The 19,862-nt window shown below is 42.3% G+C and overlaps 1 protein-coding gene across 3 annotated transcripts in view; it reads left to right on the top strand.

The window, feature by feature from the left end:
• The window catches only part of KSR2 (kinase suppressor of ras 2), a 204,632-nt gene that overhangs the window by 153,967 nt on the left and 30,803 nt on the right, over nt 1-19,862 (top strand). For all 3 annotated transcript variants that reach the window (XM_067473258.1, XM_060785468.2, XM_060785469.2), the window contains one exon: nt 13,175-13,271. In XM_067473258.1, the coding sequence (XP_067329359.1) occupies nt 13,175-13,271 (97 nt within the window). The remainder of the gene's footprint in view (nt 1-13,174; nt 13,272-19,862) is intronic.

Raw genomic sequence — 19,862 nt, 5'->3', positions numbered from 1 at the left:
GATGGATGAGATTTTCTCCTCCCTGCTCAGCATTGCTTCATGGCTCCTGGAGCTTGACAACTTGAAGGGGCTAAAGAAAGGATGGATAAATGAAACTAAGGATAGGCAAGAGGCAGGAGGTGGGTGAAAAACAAAGCTCAGAATATTGCAACGACTGAGTGACAGAAGGTCAGGAAGGAAGGACTCTGCTACTTCTAGTCTCCTGTTTCTCAGATCCATGTAGACTGGATCACTTGACTTCAGATATTGTCACTGAAGTCAGCTGGGAGCGACCATTGCTCAGTTAAAGCCAGTAAGCCAATTGTATGGGTTTCTGGAGCTATCTGTTATAGCAAAATTAACCCATGTCTTATTTACATCTTGTTTAGATCCCTGTAATGCACTCTGATGTGCCCAGAAACTTCAGCTGACTCAAAGAGCTTGAGACAGACTGTTAACCAAGGCTGGATACAGGGAGTGTGTATCTCCCTTGTTGAAACAGCCCACTACCTGCCAGTCTGTTTCTGGTCACAATTCAAAGTGCTGCTTGTGATCCATGAAGCCTTGCGCAACGTGGATCCAGGCTGGGAAGTCTTTGGAGAAGACCCGTTTCTTGGTCCTGCTGCCCTCGGGCCCCATCCGATGGTGATATGGGATGTGGCCTTCTCAGCAGCCGCTCCTGAGCCCTGGATTTCCCTTCCAAAGAGACATTGCCTGCTTCTTTGCCTTTTCCCCTCCACCATAAGGCAAAGAGTCTTTTATTCTTTGAGGATTGCAGCAGCTCAGTGTGCCGAGAAAAGAGCTCTAATAGATTTGAATTGTGCTGCCTTTATTTTGCTCTCTTAATGGCTTCTATTTGGTTTTAATTCATTCATCTTTGAATATTATAGTTAGGCTAATTGCCCTTTAAAAATGAGATTCTTGGGAATGTTTTTATCAGTATTTTCTTTTGATATTAGTTTCAGTCTTGTAATCCCAGTGTGGGGTATGCATGAAATGAAATCTTAAAAGCAATGAGTGAGCAAAGGAAGGAAGCTGTAGAAGAAATTGGACCCAGAATCGGGGGCTTGGATGTTTGGCACTGGTTTGTGTGCAGCTGGCCAGGAGAACAGTGAGGAGGGGAGTCCAAATAAAAGTATGAAAAGGTAGAGGGAGGAAAATATTTCTCCAGTAAGATCCTAGGTCACTAGACACTTTGGGGCAAGGCCCCTTCCATCCTCATGACTGTAACATGTGTCTTAACTTGGTCTCATCTGTTTCTTTCCCATTTGCTTTTTTGGTGCTACTTGGTAAAAAGAATTCTGGAACTCAAAAATACATGTACTTGCGGTATTTGAGTTGGTTGCAGCTGTTGCCCATCTATGAATTGTGTGTTTCTCCAATATCTAGGTGTTCTTCTGGATTTGTCTGCTTCTTTCTGTGTGCCTTAGCCTTCAACTCCCAAAGTGTAAACAACATTCCATCATGATCCTGCCATTGCGTTGATTAAACAATCATAAAAGGAAACGTAGTGTTTAAACAGAGCTCTTTGATGAAATATTAAATACCATCATTTCCCTTGGGCTTGCTAAACTGGCCCTCTGGCAATATGGAATCTGCTCTACATCCTGTTTTGTCGACTTCCCATCCCATTCATGTCACTAATGATGTTCCCCCTTGGAGAAAGTTGTTAGCCTCTAGCAGCTGGTCTCAGGGAAGCCAGGCTTAATGAGGAGTTGTTAGGCTCATGTATGTCTTACTATCGCCCATTTAATTATGGGTATGCCAAAGAAATACCAGGAGACACAAATCTGTTTCTTCTAGCAAGCTTCTCAAAAAGGCTGCTGAAGATGAAACATCTCTTTTCGCTCTGTTATCCCCCCCCCCCCCCCCCAAGTTGTAAGGAAAACATGTTTTAATGACATGGAAATCATTTGATTAGATACGCTGCAGATTAGAACTTTTTGGTGGCATTTCTGGGAGAGGCCCTTCTTGTGAACTATTGCAATGGGACTTGGCCCTGATGTTCTGTAATGAATGCCTTTGCTGTGTGGTGTTCCTGACCTTTGTGTTTTCTGCTATAGTTGGAGTATTTCTGCACAGCAATTTTTGCTATGTAAAAAAGATCAGCTTTAACCCTTAAAAATCATTAGTACCTCAGGGTCTATCTTGGTTTCAGATGTGCTCCTCTCCCTGATTTTCTAAGGCAACTCAGAGAACATTTCTGAATCATGCTTGTCAAGCGTCAGGGCAAGATAAAAAGTAGTTAGAGGTCTTGAGCTCTGATCCTGGGCTTCCTTCTTCAGACCCTTTGCCTGGTTTCCCCCCACAAGTTCATCCTCCAGACTCACTCTGGGAGCAGGGGAGCTTTGCAAAGCCCCCACTCTACTCCTGATGATGATGATGATGATGATAATAATAATGGTGATGATAGTATTATTTATATCCCACTTTTCTCCCACAAAGGGACCCAAAGCAGCTTCCAACATATTAAATACAGTGCAAAACAACAGCAATTAAAACACATATAAAGCAATCAATAAACATAAATATGCATTTTAAAAAACAATATGCATCAAAGGTGTTGTTGAAGGCTTTCAGGGCCGGAATCACTGGGTTGCAGTAAGTTTTTCAGGCCGTATGGCCATGTTTCAGAAACATTATCTCCTGACATTTCACCCACATCTATGGCAGGCATCCTCAGAGGTTGTGAGGTCTGTTAGAAACTAGGCAAATGAAGTTTATATATCTGTGGAATATTGTCCCGGGTGGGAGAAAGAACTCTCGTCTGTTGGAAGCAAGCGTGAATGTTGCAATTGGCCACCTTGATTAGCATAGCCTTGCAGCTTAATTGAGTATTTTCTTAATACCTTGGCTACCAATATTCAAAACACCAGAATCAAGACAGTAAATAATGAACACCACTCAAAACACAGGGGAATTCCAGACAGGAAACAATCAGGGCCAGCTAACACCTCCCAAGAAAGGATTCTACCAGGCAGGAAGCAGTCAGACTTTGAAGCTGCAAGGCCATTCAGTGGTAAACAAGGTAGCCAATTGCAGCATTCACACTTGCCTCCAACAGACAAGAGTTCTTTCTCCCACCCTGGACATTTCACAGATATATAAACTTCACTTGCCTAGTTTCCAACAGACTTCACAACCTCTGAGGCTGCCTGCCATAGATGTGGGTGAAATGTCAGGAGGGAATGCTTCTGGAACATGGTCATACAGCCCAGAAAACTCACAGCAACCCAATATATGTTGATGTGGAGTCTTGTCAGATTATATTACACTTCACTCCGGTCGATAAAAATTAGTCTTCCCGACACTTTGGTCTAGGTTTCTTTGCTGAAACCTTGCATAAACAGAAAGGTTTTCAGTTGACTTTTGAAGGAAGAAAGAGAGGGTGTGGTATTCATTTCATTGGGGAGGGTATTCCAAAGGCTTAGGGTGGCCGCCAAAAAGGCCCTCTCTCTCATCACTGCCAACTGCATTTGGGATGGTGGTGGAAGAGAAAGCAGGGCCTCCCCTGATGATCTTAGGAATTAGGTAGGTTAGTATGAGAACAATCACTCCTCAGACTTGGGACCATCTTCCTGAACCGAGTATACTCCCAAAAACCAGCATTTCCAGTGGCAAGTGATTGCAAACGTAGCATTAAAAAGCATCTGGAAGGCAGTAGGCTGGCAAAGGCTATCTTCAGGTTTTGGAGTGTGAAAGAAATTTCTAATGCTTTGTCCCTGGATTTCAATGTTCCTTTGCTTTCCTCCTTATGCTTTCTACCATGTTCTTCCTTTAATAGCGTTTAAAGTAATGAAGCCCATACATCATATAATAAATAGCTATTGACTTCCATCTGTGGTCTGGATCAGGATTGATTGACCTGTGGGAATACTGCTTTCCTGAGTCAATAAGAAGCCACGAAGGGGCATAAATCTTGATAGAGACTGACAACAGGAGAAAAAGTCAATATGCTTATTAATACATACATTAAATGAGCACACTTCCACCTCTGGGGAGATGCCATTTCAACAGTTAGTGAGAAAGGTTGGCTGGAGGAGGAAGAAAAGTTTCTGGACCAGAGTTGCTAGCTTACACTGTGGCTGCAGCTGGGGCCAAAGGAATAACTGACTGAGCTCACAGTCACTTATGGGGAGAATTAGTTCCATTTGCCGATGGACCAAAATCACAGGCAAAAACCACAGTTAAAAGTATGTTTATAAATGGACCATGCATTGCTTTCAAATGAGACTTACCTAGAAATGTTGCAGTCTGAAATTCAGGTCTGAAGATGTTGCCTTTCTTCCCACCTCCCCCTCAAACTGGACACAGGTCATTCAGTTTCAGTATATTCAACAGCTGCAATTTCAAATCTGTACAACGAACAACCTAATACATGTCCAGAGTATGCCAGAGGTTTTGATTTTTTGTTTGTTTAAAAAAACTGGCTTGGTTGGAACTTGTCTGTGGTTAAAGAAGCAATGGGACGAGGAGGAGGAGAGAGCGAGAGCAAACAAGCTCTGAACACCCTGATTCTTCAGCCAAAGACAGAATCCAGCTGAGCAGTTTTTTTTAATCAAAAGGTTTGTTGCTTGCAACAAATAACAACTTCCCCCCAATAACTTTGTTGTTGCTGTCTTTTCCTAACAAAGACCAATGAGAAGAAAACAGAGCAGAGAATATATTAAGAGCCTTCAAAGACAAAGAAGGGGTCAGCACTGTTTTGCTTGTTACTAAAGACCTCACGGAGCCAATTATGAGCATAGTCTTTCAGATGGAAGCAGAAGCAACAAAATGTTCTGCCTTTACTTGTTCTCGGTGGTGTCTGGGGAGGAGATAAGCAAAGGTTATCTTCACCTGTTGCCTTTCCTATCTTTTTCTTACCTGAGTGACTTGTGGGTCAAGTCTTTCACCCTTTGATAGCCTCCTTGGAGTGGGCCAGACTCCTTCTAGTCCAAGCACATTGTCTTTTTCTAAAGTGCTTGCCTCTCCCAAAATGTTCTGGTTGATCTCACCTTGTTCCATCCTGCTTCTATGACCCTTGGCTGTTCTCCCTGGTGATCCTAGGAATTGTAGAGTCCCAGAACTCTAGGCAGGCAAGCAGATGAACTTGGAAGTACCTAAGTTATGACAGGAGCTAGGTTTTGTGTAGTGTTCTGCAGAAGCAACACATGGTCTTTATTGGAAATCTCAGTCAGTTGATGCAGGTATATTCCAGAAGTGGGCAGAGGGAAAACTTCAATCCATTGGTACACCCCTAGTCAATTTCCATTACAGCTCCTCAGCACCCCCTACCAGCTTCCCATACATGGTCCACCATCTTTTATCTACTTAGATTCTTGCATAAAATGTTTGGTGAGGCAAAACATATTCTGTGTCCAGGTGGATGGGCCACATTGTGCTCTCTTTGAATCCAGCTGGATTCAAAGGGCTGTTGCTCATGCCTTCTCTCTTTGATCCCATACAAGTTGCATTGACTTAGCTTGATTCATTTTCCTGCATTCTCCAGTTCACATAGGTAAGCAGAACTTTCCCACCCTCAAAGCAATTTGGGATTTGGTTTGCTTGGCTGAACAATCTTCAAACCCATTGCAAATTTCTTGTGCCTTCAAAATGAGACATTCCCTGGGAAGGTGGGTGTAACAATGGCGGTAGCAGGATGCTACACAGAGCTCTAAAATGAGTTCCCCCCTTCTTCCTAATAGTACTTACAGTCTGTTGGTGGGGCTTCTTCGTTCTTCAATAGCATAAGTGCTATTGGAAAAGCAATGTTGCTTGCTCTGTAGCTTAAGATTTCTGAGGCTTATCTTTTGTGGAGCAATGGACTGTGTTGGGTTTGCAGTGGAGCAAGGTAGTGGTTCCTGTTCAAGACTTTGACCAGTCATCAAGTTTAATTAGGACTAAGTTTCTACCTATAAAACTAAATTCTGTCCAGTTTCAACAACCGTGAGCACTAAAAGAAAAGGTCTTCAGGAAAAAGAAAGGCACTAGGTCCCATCGGATCATATAAACAAAGCAGGGTCAGCCCTGCTTAGTGTTTGGATTGGGGACCACCAAGGAACACCAGGTGCCATAGTCTCTATTTTAGAGGAAGGACTTATCAAAATCATCTCTTGTATTAGAAAACTCTACAACACAGAAACAATATTTTACTAGGTGTCTTCAACTTGCTGTGAAGCTGAGCCTATTGATCAGAAGCTGCATCAGAATTTTGCAGCCAGAGTTGACATGGGACCTCAGGAAGATTCATCTCTGGAGCCCCTTTATTCTCTCTCTCTCTCTCCCCCCCCCCCCTCCCCCCATTTAGTGCAATTGTTCCCATCCTTTGGTCTTCCGGGTATTTTGGATTTCAGTTCCTTCAATTCTTTTCAGGAACTACTGCTCTAGTAGAAAAAATTCCCTATGATCACGGCCCTGTTTACAAGCCTGCAGTTGAGGACTAAGTGGGGCTCTGGAAACACAGTTGTGAGCTAAGATGGTCCCTTGAAACAATAACTTTATATGGACTCTAACCTTTGCCAGCACCTTCTTTGATTTCCTGACTCTTTCTGCTTTGGATCCCTTTCTTGAAAGATCCTGGTTTGTTTTTCACTGCAGTTGTACATTGCCTTCATCCAAACCAATTGCTTAGTGCTGGTTCCCTGCTGGCTTAGACCTTGAGTTAACTTGGACCTACATAGCCAGGTCACAGGGCATGTAATCTGTGACTTTCATAGCCAACTCTTTTGAATGGTTGGTGCCTCCTCGCTCCAGCTCTGCAACTTAGCCCATTACCTTGACCTTCATTTGACAACATCTTGTCTAGTCTTCTTTCTCCCTATCTGTAGTCCGCCCAACTTTTGTCCAACTGCCTCTTTTTTCTACCTACTTATGTACCTGCATATTCAAAACAAACAAAAATATAAGCAATACACATTTTGGGCCAGGGAAGGAAGGAAGGAAGAGAACTTTTCTGGCATACAAGCACTCCTTGCCTATAAATGCTTGGCTGTAAAGAAGGGAGTGCGTTGCCCAGGTGCTTCTAATTGGGAGATTTAACAGTCCTGACACCTTGTAGAAGGTGCTTGTCTAACACTGTATAGTTCACTTGGGTTTGCTGAGACTGGGCTTTTTCAGTTAACACATGCAAATTTCCATTTATGAGCAGAGCATGTTGGGGCAAATGATCTGATTATGAAGGGCCTACTTCAAGAGCAAATCAGGCAGTGCTTGTACAAAAGGGAGTCTGCATTTCTTTGACTTATACAGTGATGCCTTTTCATTGGAAGCGCTGAAGGAGAGCTAGGTCAATAGTACCCTAGAAAAATAACATTTTTTGTCTGGGGGGAAGCAGAGTCATTTCTATGTTCCTTCCCTCCTTGAGATCTTTTCTTTGGTGCTTAAAGAAAAAAATTAACCTGATGAAGAAAAAAAAACACCAATGAAGAGAAACATTGAAAAGATATTGCAGGTGGGTTCTTCTCAATAGCAACAGGTGCCGCAAGCAACTAGCAAACACAACATGGTGGAGTTATTTCTGAGAGCATCTCATTTCTTTTGCAGTGAGGAGCCTCTGTGCTAGCAGTATTTGCTACCATAATTTCTCGGCAGGTTACTCATCATCTGATGAAGAGCACTTGGAAAGATGAATCAGCCGTGCCCTTCTCTCCCTTGCCCTCCGGGGTCCAAAAAACTTTTTGTTGTCGCTTCCCTTTTAGCACTTGTTTTTGGCTGAAAATCTTCCTGGTGCTATCTACAATGGTCCTGTTTCCTTGGACGTTGCATGCTTTCCTCCATGGAGATATAACTAATATGACATTGTGTGGTATTTTGCTGTCATACTTCTCTTTTAGGAAGTTACAAAGAAAAGCTGTTGTGGGGGGAAGGAATGGTGCAGATGATCAAAGCAGCCCTCCCTTCCTTCTACAAGTCCTTCCTTCAGGACAGCAACCCCTCTTTTGATTTCAGATATAGGGAGCAGCAAAATGTGAGCATTGTTCCTTTGGGTAAGAATGAAATTTCCGTTTCGTTTATTCCCCAAATTCCAGAGAATGAGATATTGGAAATAGTTTACATCTTGTATTCTTCTATTTGCTGGGTGTGCTTTCCCAGGGTTGCCTTGCCTGCCCTTTTGCTTTGGATGGCTCAACTCTTTTTCTAAAGGTTCATCTACAATGCAATATTAGACATCTGGGGACAGTCAGGGAAATTTTCAGGGAGCTGAATTCTTACTTGGGGGTGCCGTGCCCTCATTTTACCCCCATCCCTTTATCTATATTCATGTACTGAGGGGAATATCTGCACCAACATAGTGCACATCCATATAGTTACAACTTCACCAGAAGTTTTATCAAAAAGATCTATGGTAAACTCTGTGGCTTTTGCAAAGAAATCAACACAAATACAAAGAGAGAGAAAGAGAAAGGTGTGCTACCTCTGTAGAATGACACTTCTCAGGAATCTGGACCGGTTACAAATCTTTTTTATCTCAGCACAGACCCACCACCATTAACATAATCGGTTTTCAGTGCAACCATTGTAGAAATATTTCTCCATAATTGCATAACCTCTCCTCTTGGTCTTAAAGCCGTTGCCTCCCCTTATCAAATGCCTTTTACGAAATTGTTACACTTTTTAAATGTAAGACACAAGCACTGAGCTCCCCATTCCCCCATTTGCATTGATGATGTTGTTGTTGTTAGCCTGCTCAGATCTTTGAGTCTCTTCACAAAGAGAAGATGGACAACTTCTGTTCCATGTGTCATTAATTTTTTTTGCTGCAGCTCCATGCAGAGTTGGTTTGAATGCCTTTCTGATGCCTCATTGGGTGCCTTGATTCGAACAGGCTTCCAAGTTGAGGAGGGGATGAGGGGATGGCCTTGCAGACGGCCTGCTGGCATGGTTTGACTGACCCATCACTGGCAAAATGAGCTGCGAAAAGGGACACAGAGCAGCAGTGGGTGGGCAGTGAAGGCTATTTTCCACCTGAGCATTGGACTCCTGTAAGGTATTGCAGTGATTTTTCAGAGAAACAGAAAACAAAGCTGCAAGGAAAAACTCAGTGGCCTGCCTTAGCTTCTGTCAGATTGAGCCCTTTTCTTCTGGGTAAACCACCCATATTTTTCCCCGATGAAATGAAGGGACTTCAAAAATTACTTTAAGAAAGTAATTCCTTACAGTCATTGTTCTAAGCTTCCCCTTTAGTAATTATCACTGTAGTTGCAGTTCTTACAAGTAACTGTTTAGTTTCCAGTTTCTTGAAAAGGATTAAACCAGTTCACTTTTAACTATTTGCTACTAACCTGTGATACTAAACACATTCAACATCCACCTTGTCTCTGCATCCATAACAGAACATGAAGTATATCATCAGCCAGTATTTGAACTATGTGGCCTCTTTCCAGTGTTTGTTGAAGCCATACTTCCATGATTGTTAAACTAAAAGGTTGCTCTTCAGGATGAAAAGAGCAAAGTCATCCCTCCTAAAGTTGCACTCATTGTACTTTAGTAGTGGTTGTTGATGTTATATTTATTTATACTTTGCTTTTTCTTTCCACAAGGAGACTCAAACCAGCTTACATTAAAAACATTTCAATACAATTTAAAATACACAAACATTAAAACATAATTAATGTTTTTTTGTAATGATTTCCTTTGTTCGGGCTTTGGCTGTAGAAAGTTGGAAGTGATATCCCCATGTATGAATAATTCACAATGGTTTGGTTAGTTTTACAATTTCATATCATCAAATATGGAAGACCAACTTTAAGTTAGGCTGGTACAACTGATTCAGATGAATTCCAAATAACAAAGTGACTCAGGTTGATCCAAACTGATTTGTACAGCACTTGGAGAGTGTTGAATTGATCCATTTCCATTCCAGAGCAGAACAGCAGTGTCCAAAGTGCTGCAGGTAGTTCCGAAGAGCAGGACATTAAAAGTAAATTGGCGAGCGGGGGGGCACTAGATAATATGTCTCCCACAAAGTTATACAAAGAAGATACCAATGTGATATGTTAGTAGCAGATTGTGAAAGAGCTGTAGTGAGAGCAGGATGGTTTTTGGTCTTGCTAAGCCTTTCATCAATTTCCTTTTCTCTTTCTTATTCATTTTTTGGTTTAATGAGCCTGCACAGGTGGGAGTGAAACTTATTTTCTTTTTTTCCCTTTCCCTGCATTGTCTTTACCTGTTGTTGCTAATTTGGTCAGGTGTAGGGCAGGCAGACTGAGTTACCAGCAAAAAGGTAGGGCATTGTCTGGAAGCATATTAAGGTGGGAGAGAAACTCAGGGTTGCTGTCTGCCTTGACTGTAGGCAGCAAATGGGCAGAGGGATATTGCTAGGGCATTATAGACCCCGCAGCTCACCATAACACTTGAAGAGACAGCACCAAATGGTCTTGCTCAGGAGCAAGGCAAAGCAGGCAGGTAGCAAGGGCAGGACCTATGGCGCAGGAATAAAGGATGAAAGAAGTAGCAGCGAAGGTGTGTGTGGAGGGGGGGGGGGCTCTTGATGAAGCCTGAGGTTTATGGAAATAGGGACCTTATCCCACCAGCAAGGGAAGCGGGAAAATCAGAGGGAACCATCTTTATCCCATTCCTGCCTGTCTTTCCCACATTGAGATCCATCTTTTCCCTGCTTTCTACCACTTTTTCCCATTTGGATTCAGGTAACACTTGACTTCTGAAGATGGATTTAGGGCTTCGTTTCCATGCACTATGGAAATGGAACCCCATGGAGTACCACCGGAATGCCCTTACATCATGTGATGGCCTCCATGGGATGGGAGAAGGAAGTTTCCAACACCAGCCCAGATCTCCAATGCCTTAAAGGGATGCAGGGTGTGCCATGAGGGGTGTCACCACTTGGATAGTTGATATTTATATCTCAAGCTCTACAGCAGGCATGGGCAAACTTCAGCCCTCCAGGTGTTTTGGACCAACTCCCACAATTCCTAATATCTGGTAATCTGGCTGGGATTTCTGGGATATGAAGTCCAAAACACCCAGAGGGCCAAAGTTTGCCCATGCCTACTCTACATCAACCTTCTCTTTTTAGTTATATCATTGATTTTCACCAGGTGCTTTGCTAGTAGCATGAAGAAAAAAAGTGTCCTTTTTCCAATTATTACTGTCATTATCATCATTATGATGGTATTTCAATAGACTTTGTTGACTGATGTTCCTGGAGGACAATGGCAAGAGAAAGAAGGGTAAAATCAATAGCCAATATTGAGATTTTGTAAAATGGGTTTGTTTGTTTGTTTGTTGAAAGCACAGCAAATGTTCCTGGGGCCTAGCACCACCCTCCTGGAATGACCGAAAGTGGATTGGGTGAATCCCCTCTTTGGAGTTGACCACCATTTTCAACTTTGTGTGGATGTTAAAATCAATATTATGAGAGTTAATGTAGGCCCCTTGAAAGTTGCCTTCCAGTGGGAAGTTGTCCATAGTGTTGTGTTGGAGTACCTTGTGATTTCTAAAGAGAACATCTCTTTAGGAATCACTAAGTCCTCCAGATTTCTAGAGCAGGGTTCTCTCACATTAAAAAGGGGTTTTGTTTTTTATAATTCATAGTTTTCCTACTTTCATGAAGGTCCGGTGCCCCTAGCCCCAGAAAATGTGGAAAACCTACTGTATAAGAGTAATACAAATAAACAACAGTAGCAACATTAATAATAATCCAATCCCTATTAAGGTTTTTTCCCCTTTAAATGTGATGCAGTTAGTGCCTATCATTTCTGTCTCATGATGTATGGCAGGAGCGAGTCTCCATGTGTTTGGGACTTGCATGCCCAGAAGGAAGGGGTCATGGGCGTTATAGCCAAGTTTCTCCAACCTACGGTATGATTTTTAGTATTTGGTTTCCTGTTGAACTCTACTGCTGAATAATATAATATTCTTATGTTCATTTCTAAACTGGAGCCCAATTCCTGTGCTCCTAAATGAAGAGTGATGAATCTGGAATTGAACTTAGTTTGAAATGGCTCATCTGTTGTTTTGGCCATGGGTAACGTGTCCCCTTTCTGAGGTCCTTCGGGGGTGGCTTCTGAAAGGTGCTGGACCCCATTACTAGTGTCACCAGGAACAGTAGAGAACTGTTGAAGAAGTGAGATGACTGCAGCAGTGGGTGGAAGGAAAGAACAATTAAAAGCAGCAGCACTTCTGTTGTTCACTGTAGAAATCAGATTAACACCTGTGATCCTCAGAGCTGGTATTATTTTAGGCGGTTTATGATCTGAGTTCAGGTTTTTCATGCACACTTGCTTGGTTTTCCTGTAATGAGTGTAGGTGGGCATAAGAGCCAAAGTTTGTGTGTGTGGGGGGGGGGGTGTCCTGTTTGGTGGGGGAAAGTTGAGGCAGAATCCACCCACAGACTCCATTACCTGATTCAAATGTCAACACAAATTTTAATTGGTTTCAGTCCATCCCTCCCCACTCCCACAGCTGTATTTGGCAATTAACACTCCACAAATAGATTTCTCAGTAACAGGTATATAAAGAAGGAAGAATGGTGGCATCTTAATTGGTGTGGTCTGGTTATTGCTTTGCTGAGGAATGTATGAAGAGTCAGTCTCAATCCAGGATAGATCTCTCATGAGAAAGAGAGAGAAAATGCCTCAGGTAGCAGGAGTCAGAGCAATGGTAAAATGTTGTGGGCAAAGCTTGGGACATTGCTTTTAATATTGGTGGGCATGCTGCACTCTCCCAGCTCTTCGGTGACTGCACTGCATCACTTCTAGCTGTCCCTGAGATTTTTCTTTTGCTGGGGCAGTTAACTGTTTGGGGTCAGGGAGTTTGTTATGGCCCCACAAAGTTTTTTTGCACCTTGTAAAGGTATTTGTTAGCTGGAAATCCACATTTTATTGCCAAAAAAAGGTGTGTGTGTGTGTAACAATCTGGGTGGGGAGTTCCATGGTGGTCCCAAGTGCTGTACTAGACTCTCTCACCCCCAGTGTACATGGACTGTGACCTATATGATTCCCATCTCTGTCTGAGTTCCCCAGGGCTCTCGTGGTACGCACCCCTCCCCCAATCTATGGAGTGTTGAAAGCCAGGTAACCAGGAGCAAGGTTCCAACAGTCTTCCCCTCTCTCTTCACATCACCATGTCCTATTCTAAATCCAAGTCCTTCCCTTTTGATGTAACTTCTTTTCCCACTTCATTGTCCAGGTGTCTTGGTTCTCTCCCCAATCCCTATCCTTGCAATAAGTAAATTCATATTGTCTCCTTTCAGCCTGTGCAAAGGACGAGCCCTCTATGTGGTGGTGAGAGATGCCAAAACAGTTCTGGATGTCAACAAAACGAGGCAGATTGCTCAAGAGATTGTGAAGGTAGGTGACAAGGTGGGCAAAGCTCTTGGGTGAGTGCTTTGTTATGCTTTATTTCAAATATTGATATCCCACCTTTCACATTTGTAAGATGCCCCATTGCCAGAAGCTCTATGGTTTGAGTCTTGGACCAGGAGACCAAGGGCTAAAGCTCTGCTCCGCCATGGAAAGCTACTGACTGATCTTGGGCAAGTTCCACTCTGCCATCCTTCACAGAGGAAGGCCATAGCAAACCCCCTCTGAACAAAAGTTGCCAAGAAAACAATTGTAACAATGACTTCCAATAACCAATTCCAGTCAACAGCCTGGCCATAGCATTTTTCACAGCTAAACTTTCTAAACATTATATCAAGGCAGCCATATTATTATCATCTAGAGAGGATGTGACAAAGGTATTTGTCCCCATGGCCAGATCAGACATCTCAAGAATTAAGTCTTTTTTCTGAGAAGGAAGGTAAAATTAAATTACATGAAGATTGTGACTTAACAAGGGATAACTTTATCCCTTCCTTTTGTAGAGTGGCTGTCATGTCTTCGTGGCCTCAGTAAAGGGGGAGGATAGCACCCACTTCAAGTGCTGTAGCATCTCTGTCTGTGCCCTTGTCAGGCTCGGTTGAGGCAATGTAGAGGTGAATAGTAGGAGGACATGTTTTCTGCCACAGGCTGGTACCCCTTAGATATTTTTGTTAAAGTATCTCAAAGATGTCGTAATTCCTTTTTTAAGAAAAAGAACAATTAAAGTTAAGAGTTGTTTTTTTAATAAGTACCGGGAAGGGGGGGGGGGGGGTTAAGACTATAACTAGCTCCTTTTAATAAATAATATTCTAAGCTCTGCTTCAGACAAATTGTGGGGTTCTCTAGCCTATGATTCTGGATCCTGATGTTTCAGAATGTTCCAATCACTTTGCTCTTCCTTCACCCAAGTGATAAGCTTGAGAGGACCGAGCAGCTCTCCTCCACCCAATTCCTTTGTGTCACTTTGACAGATGGTTTCTCTCACCAAGGCTCTTTCTGTCCTATTAAGATCCATCCTAGACCCAATTTCGTTTCATAGACTTTCATTAATTTTTCCCCTCCATCTTCCGGCTAATGAGCAGATACAAGATCCTGTCTGTGCCAACACTCTCTGCAGCGCCTAATGGTTCTTCTCTGGGGATGGGTTGGTTGCAAAGACTCTCCTTTTAAGGGAAACTTTCAGGAGCAACCTATGCACCATTCCTTGTGGGCTTTTGCTTGGTAAGGTCATCAGCTTCCTCAGTTTTGTTATATATATATATATATATATATATATATATATATATATCTCCTAGCACTGTTTACTCGTTAAATGAATATCCTGATTTTTTTCTGGTGAGTGGAAGGTGAGATACCTGCCTCTCCTTCTTCCTTCTTTTAATCTTGCAACGACCCTGCTGAGTGTGAGAGAGTGTCTGGTCCAGAGTTAACCAATGTTTCCTGGCTCAGGAGGAACTTGAACCTGGATCTCAGATCTACATTTCAGTCCAATTCTCCATACATGGCCAAGGGAGCATGTTGGTTGCCCCATCTTCCAGACTGCATCCTTCCAGATGTCATTGAATTACAAATTACAACAGTCCTCAGTGTTGACTATGCTGGCTAAGTATGATGGCAGCTGCAATCCATCAACATCTGAAGGATTCCATTTGTCTCATCTTTGCTTTTGATTCTAGATGTCATGGTTTTCCAAGTGGCCTGCCTCTTGGCTTCCCCATAATTTGTGTTCAGCCTGGAACACAATCCTCCAAATCCTCTTCTAACAGCACCATTGAGATAACCAGAAAGGAGCAAACAATTATTGGATTTTGTCTCCATGACTACTTAGAATTTTTTTTTGGTCCCTCAGGGGATTTTTTGGTTAGGGAGGGATACAGAGATTTAGGCACCATCTACATTGCCATATAATCCAGTATCTGAATGCAGATTAACTGCATTGAACTGGATTATATGGTAGTGTAGACTCGTATAATCCAGTTCAAAATAGTTAATATGAATTCTGAAACTGGATTATATGGCAGTGTAGATCCAGCCTTAGACCTCAGCCCTAATGTAGGGATGAGCTGGTTTCAGAAACATCTCTGTGCCAGTAGGGGGTGCTCAATCCCCGTTCACCCCACTTACTCAATAACACGCAGGAAAGATCTGTTTTAATATAAGTTCTTCTTCAGATGACAACAAGATATCTTGGAATCAGAGGATCCATGAGAGATTCAGCATGATCACATCCCACTGATGGGTGATAGGAGGGAACTCACACACATACACACTCAACTCATGTCTACCCCTACACCTACAGTTACACTCAGGGCTCACCTGCACATAGTGGGGTAGCCTAGAGGGTTGCTACTCTGTTTATGTCTACCGCAATGACAGTGAAACCCAAACTCCCCTAGATCATCGCCTTACCTTTCTTGTTCCCCTCTGGCTGCCAGACAGCCCCAGAGCTCAAGGAGAGCTCTTGACCATCATTAGGCACTTTTGCTAACATCAGCAAGGAAAAGGAGGGGAGATGACATGGGCCCAATCCGTACCTTTTCCCCTGCACTGCCTGCAGTTCAGATTGGAGTCTGTTGTGCTGTTCAGACCCTGCCCAAAGTTTGGGGCTGCTCCGGAGTGTCAGCAAAACTTTAGAGCAATACTCAACTTTGCTTAACATGGAGTTAACATTATCCAAGCTTGTATTAAGGACTGGATATTCCTAGACCTTGTCTGGCTATCCATGTTTGACTTCTGAACCACTTTGCAGTAAAGGGCTGGTGTAGACAAGCTCCAACTGTAGACTGTGGTTAATCTCTGATTGCTTGCTCTGTGATTCAAATCTTGTTGGCTAAACTTCCAAACTGTTGCCTTTAAGGACCTAAACTGCTTTATTGACAGGATAACTAATGGGCCATATCCTCCACTATAAGCTTGCTTATCCCAGTGCATAGAAAGGTTGTTTTTTAAACTACAGCTCCCAGAATCAGCTGTGTTGGCTGGAGGAATACTGGGATTTGTAGTTCCCCAAAACCATCATTTCAAAGCTCTAGCTTGTCCCTTAACATCAGGGCACATAAGTGTGACCAGTCTGGGTGCCCCTAGGCCTCTTTGTGGGTCACAGCATCCCATGAAATAGAGGCCAGAGTTGGGAAGAAGTCCACTTTGGTTTTCCTTTCTTCAAAAAGCCTATATTTTTGGTGAAGCTATGGTGCAAGGGACCCAAAGGAGAGCCGTGCTTTCTGGCTGATCTCTTTAAGAGCACAGTTCTTTTTCTTCATATGAAAGCATTTTGAGAGGGCACAGAGGCGTCCCAAGCTAAACAGGTGGAGCGGGTGCATGTAACCTGCAGGCCTACCCTTTCTTAAGACCAGCTCCATGGTATATCCAAGATACATTTCTTGAGAAGAAAGAAGGGAGCACTCTTTTGTGGCTGCAGTTCCTTTCTGACCCCACATAACACACTGAAGTAATGAATAGGATGTGAAAACCTCTTATCCTTACCTTCATCTCATTTCTCTGAATTCCACTTGAATTTTCTTCAGTTCTTGTTTCATATCAGGTTGAAAAATGTGTAATTATACCAGTACCCACTTTCCCCAATACATGCCGCCTTTTACACATTTTTAATGGTTGCATATTTTACATATTTCCCCCATTGACTAGTTTCTGCCCATTTTCCAAAGGTTTCCCCCCCCCCTTTTTGTTGTGCATATTATTTGCATGGGATTTGAAAAGGAGAAAGATGATAAAAAGAGAATCTGGGACTTGCATTTTCCTCCTGAAAGCCAAAAGCTGTGCAGCTGCTTTTTATTAATTGTCTCACAGACCACAAATTGGATAAATTCATAATTTTTGTTTGATTAATGTAAATGTCTCTGTCGGTCCCAGTAACAAAATTTGGATGTTATCAAAGGATGGGCACTTTGTTGCTGTCCTTGTAAACATCCATATAAGCTACCGCAAGGGTTGTTGGATGCAAAGACTAGGAGATGAAAAGAAACCTGAGAAGGACACCGCTAATCTGTAAATGAAATGCATCATCTTTCCATGGATCCAGTGTAAGTCAGGTTAGGATAATTATCACCAAAATGAAAGTTTCATTTTGAGGAGAAAAGGTGAAGAGCAACTTGCCCAGCCTCCCATACCTTGCATCTCGACCATTAATATCAGTGTTCCAAGCTTGGTGTAAGAGTGGGGGGGGGGGGGTGTTATGGGGGCAGAACATTAGGCAGTAATCGTTCTTGCTCATCCTGGCCAGGAGAAGGTCTCAGCTCACCAAACACAAAACAATCCCAGTCTTTATCATCTCCTCTGCCTTGCAATCCCTCTTCCTCCTTTCCAAACTCCTTTTTAAAGCAAGAATTAATGATGAACTACTGGTCCTTTATCCTTATGGGGTTATATATATATATATATATATATATATATATATATATATAAACCCTTTGATGGAGATAGTATTGGTAATTAACAACTTGCAACTCGGATCCACAAACATGGGCTTGGAAAAATATCTGTGAGGGGAACCATGCCAGATGAAATCCCCCAACAGTCAGAGGAGCTGTCCCTTAGGTTTTCCTCGGGTCCCTGCCATCAAGAAGACAAACATGAACTGTGCCAAATAAGTCTATGTCTGCAAAGGAGCATAGAAATTGATTTATACCAGTTCAGGGAGCTGGGGTACAGCTCTCTATGGCAGGGACAGGCAACACGTGGCCCTTGGCTTAATTTCTAAAGCCCTAAATAAATAATAATAATAATAATTATTATTATTATTATTATTATTATTGTAAAAGAATTCTCTTACAGAAGCATGTCGTTTAATAATAATTTATTTTATTTGGTACATAAAACTGATATGATTTTTTTCACCACGTAGTAGTTGCACCCCTCCTATAAGACTGTAGACAAGGAGGAAGCAGATATTAAATTAGAGCCTATGATACCTTTATATGTACTATTTAAATAGAAGACTGTGACCCCTTAAAGAAAATATATTAGCTAAGAAATGATTATGGAACAGTATTGCATACAGTGCAATACTTTCCACTATAGCTGGAAAGTATTGCACTGTATGCAACCAACACTTATAAACGTATATTTGAATAAATAAATAATAATAAATAATAATATAATTTTATTTGGTACATAAACTGGCATGATTTTTTTCACCACGTAATAGTCGCACCCCTCTTTTTTCGGTCAAAAAAGGGGATAAAAAGTGTGACTTATGTGATGAAATGTATTTTATTCCCATTTTCCCGGTTTTTTAGTCATTTGTTACACCAGTTGTTATTATGTTTTGGTTGCTTGGGCAGGAACAGTGGGCAGATGATAAGAGATGGCATAAAATTGAAACGTTCCCTAAGGGCTTTAAAATGCACTTGGGACATGTTACTCATTATACAGCTTCTTATTTTCCACTCATAATAATGTGACTTTGTGAGTCCAAAAAAGTAACTCAAAAAGTAACTTTAAAAAGTTCTGCTCCCCAAATCTGGATCTGTTCTCAAGGAGTTGTCTTGGGCTGATGTCTTTGAATGAAGCAGAGAGACTAGTTCCAGAGTTTGGGGGAAATTACTTTTTGGACTGTATCTCCTATTGTGTATGATGTTTGGGGGTTTTGAGAGTTGTAGGCCATCTGTCAGGGGTGCTTTGATTGTGCTTTTCCTGCATAGCAGGGGGTTGGACTAGATGGCCCATGTGGTCTCTTCCAACGTTATTATTCTATGATTCTAACTTTCCCATGTTCTGGGTAGTGCATGCAATTGCAGCCAGAGTAGAAAAATAAATTAGGATAAAGAATACTGGAGAGGTTTTAGACTCTAGGGGCAAAAAGACCTGAACAGAAAGCAAGAAGGACGGGGAAGCAAGCATGAATGATTCCGTCACTCTGCATTCATTCCAATTTCAGGTTTCCCCAGTCAACACTATTCCATTCCATTTTTGCATTAACTTTTTGAAGCTAATGGACTAATTTGTATACATTTTGTGCACATTTCCCCTGATGTATGTATTGTAATGCATTTTGACCTGATGCATGTATTTTTGGAAGCTACTTTCCATAATCGCATGCATTTTCTACATTATTTCCCAGAAAAGAAATATTTTACATCAGATGCAATTTAGCCTGCTTCTTTATATGAAATGTTGAGTCCTCCAACCTCAAGCACTGCCCGGTGGCGCAGTGGGTTAAACCCACTGGTCTCAGGTTCGAATCAGGGGAGAGGCGGATGAGCTCCCCCTATCAGCTCCAGCTCCTCATGCGGGGACATGAGAGAAGCCTCCCACAAGGATGATAAAAACATCAAATCATCCAGGCGTCCCCTGGGCAACATCCTTGCAGACGGCCAATTCTCTCACACCAGAAGTGACTTGCTCCTGACACGACAACAACAAATATTTTGGGACGGCCCTGTCTGATGGTTGGACTAAAGGATGTTTGAGGTCTCTTCCAACTTTGATTCATACAACAGTGTAGATTGGGCCTAAGACATACTGTGGAACATATTTCCCATTCCTCTATTAAATCATATCTGTTTCGGCCACAACAAATACATCATACAGTGGACTCTTGCTGTCTGTTGAAGTTTAAGG

Source organism: Anolis sagrei, chromosome X (assembly GCF_037176765.1).
Source record: "Anolis sagrei isolate rAnoSag1 chromosome X, rAnoSag1.mat, whole genome shotgun sequence".
NCBI classification, from domain to species: domain Eukaryota; kingdom Metazoa; phylum Chordata; class Lepidosauria; order Squamata; family Dactyloidae; genus Anolis; species Anolis sagrei.
This window is presented reverse-complemented; position numbering and strand designations above follow the sequence as displayed.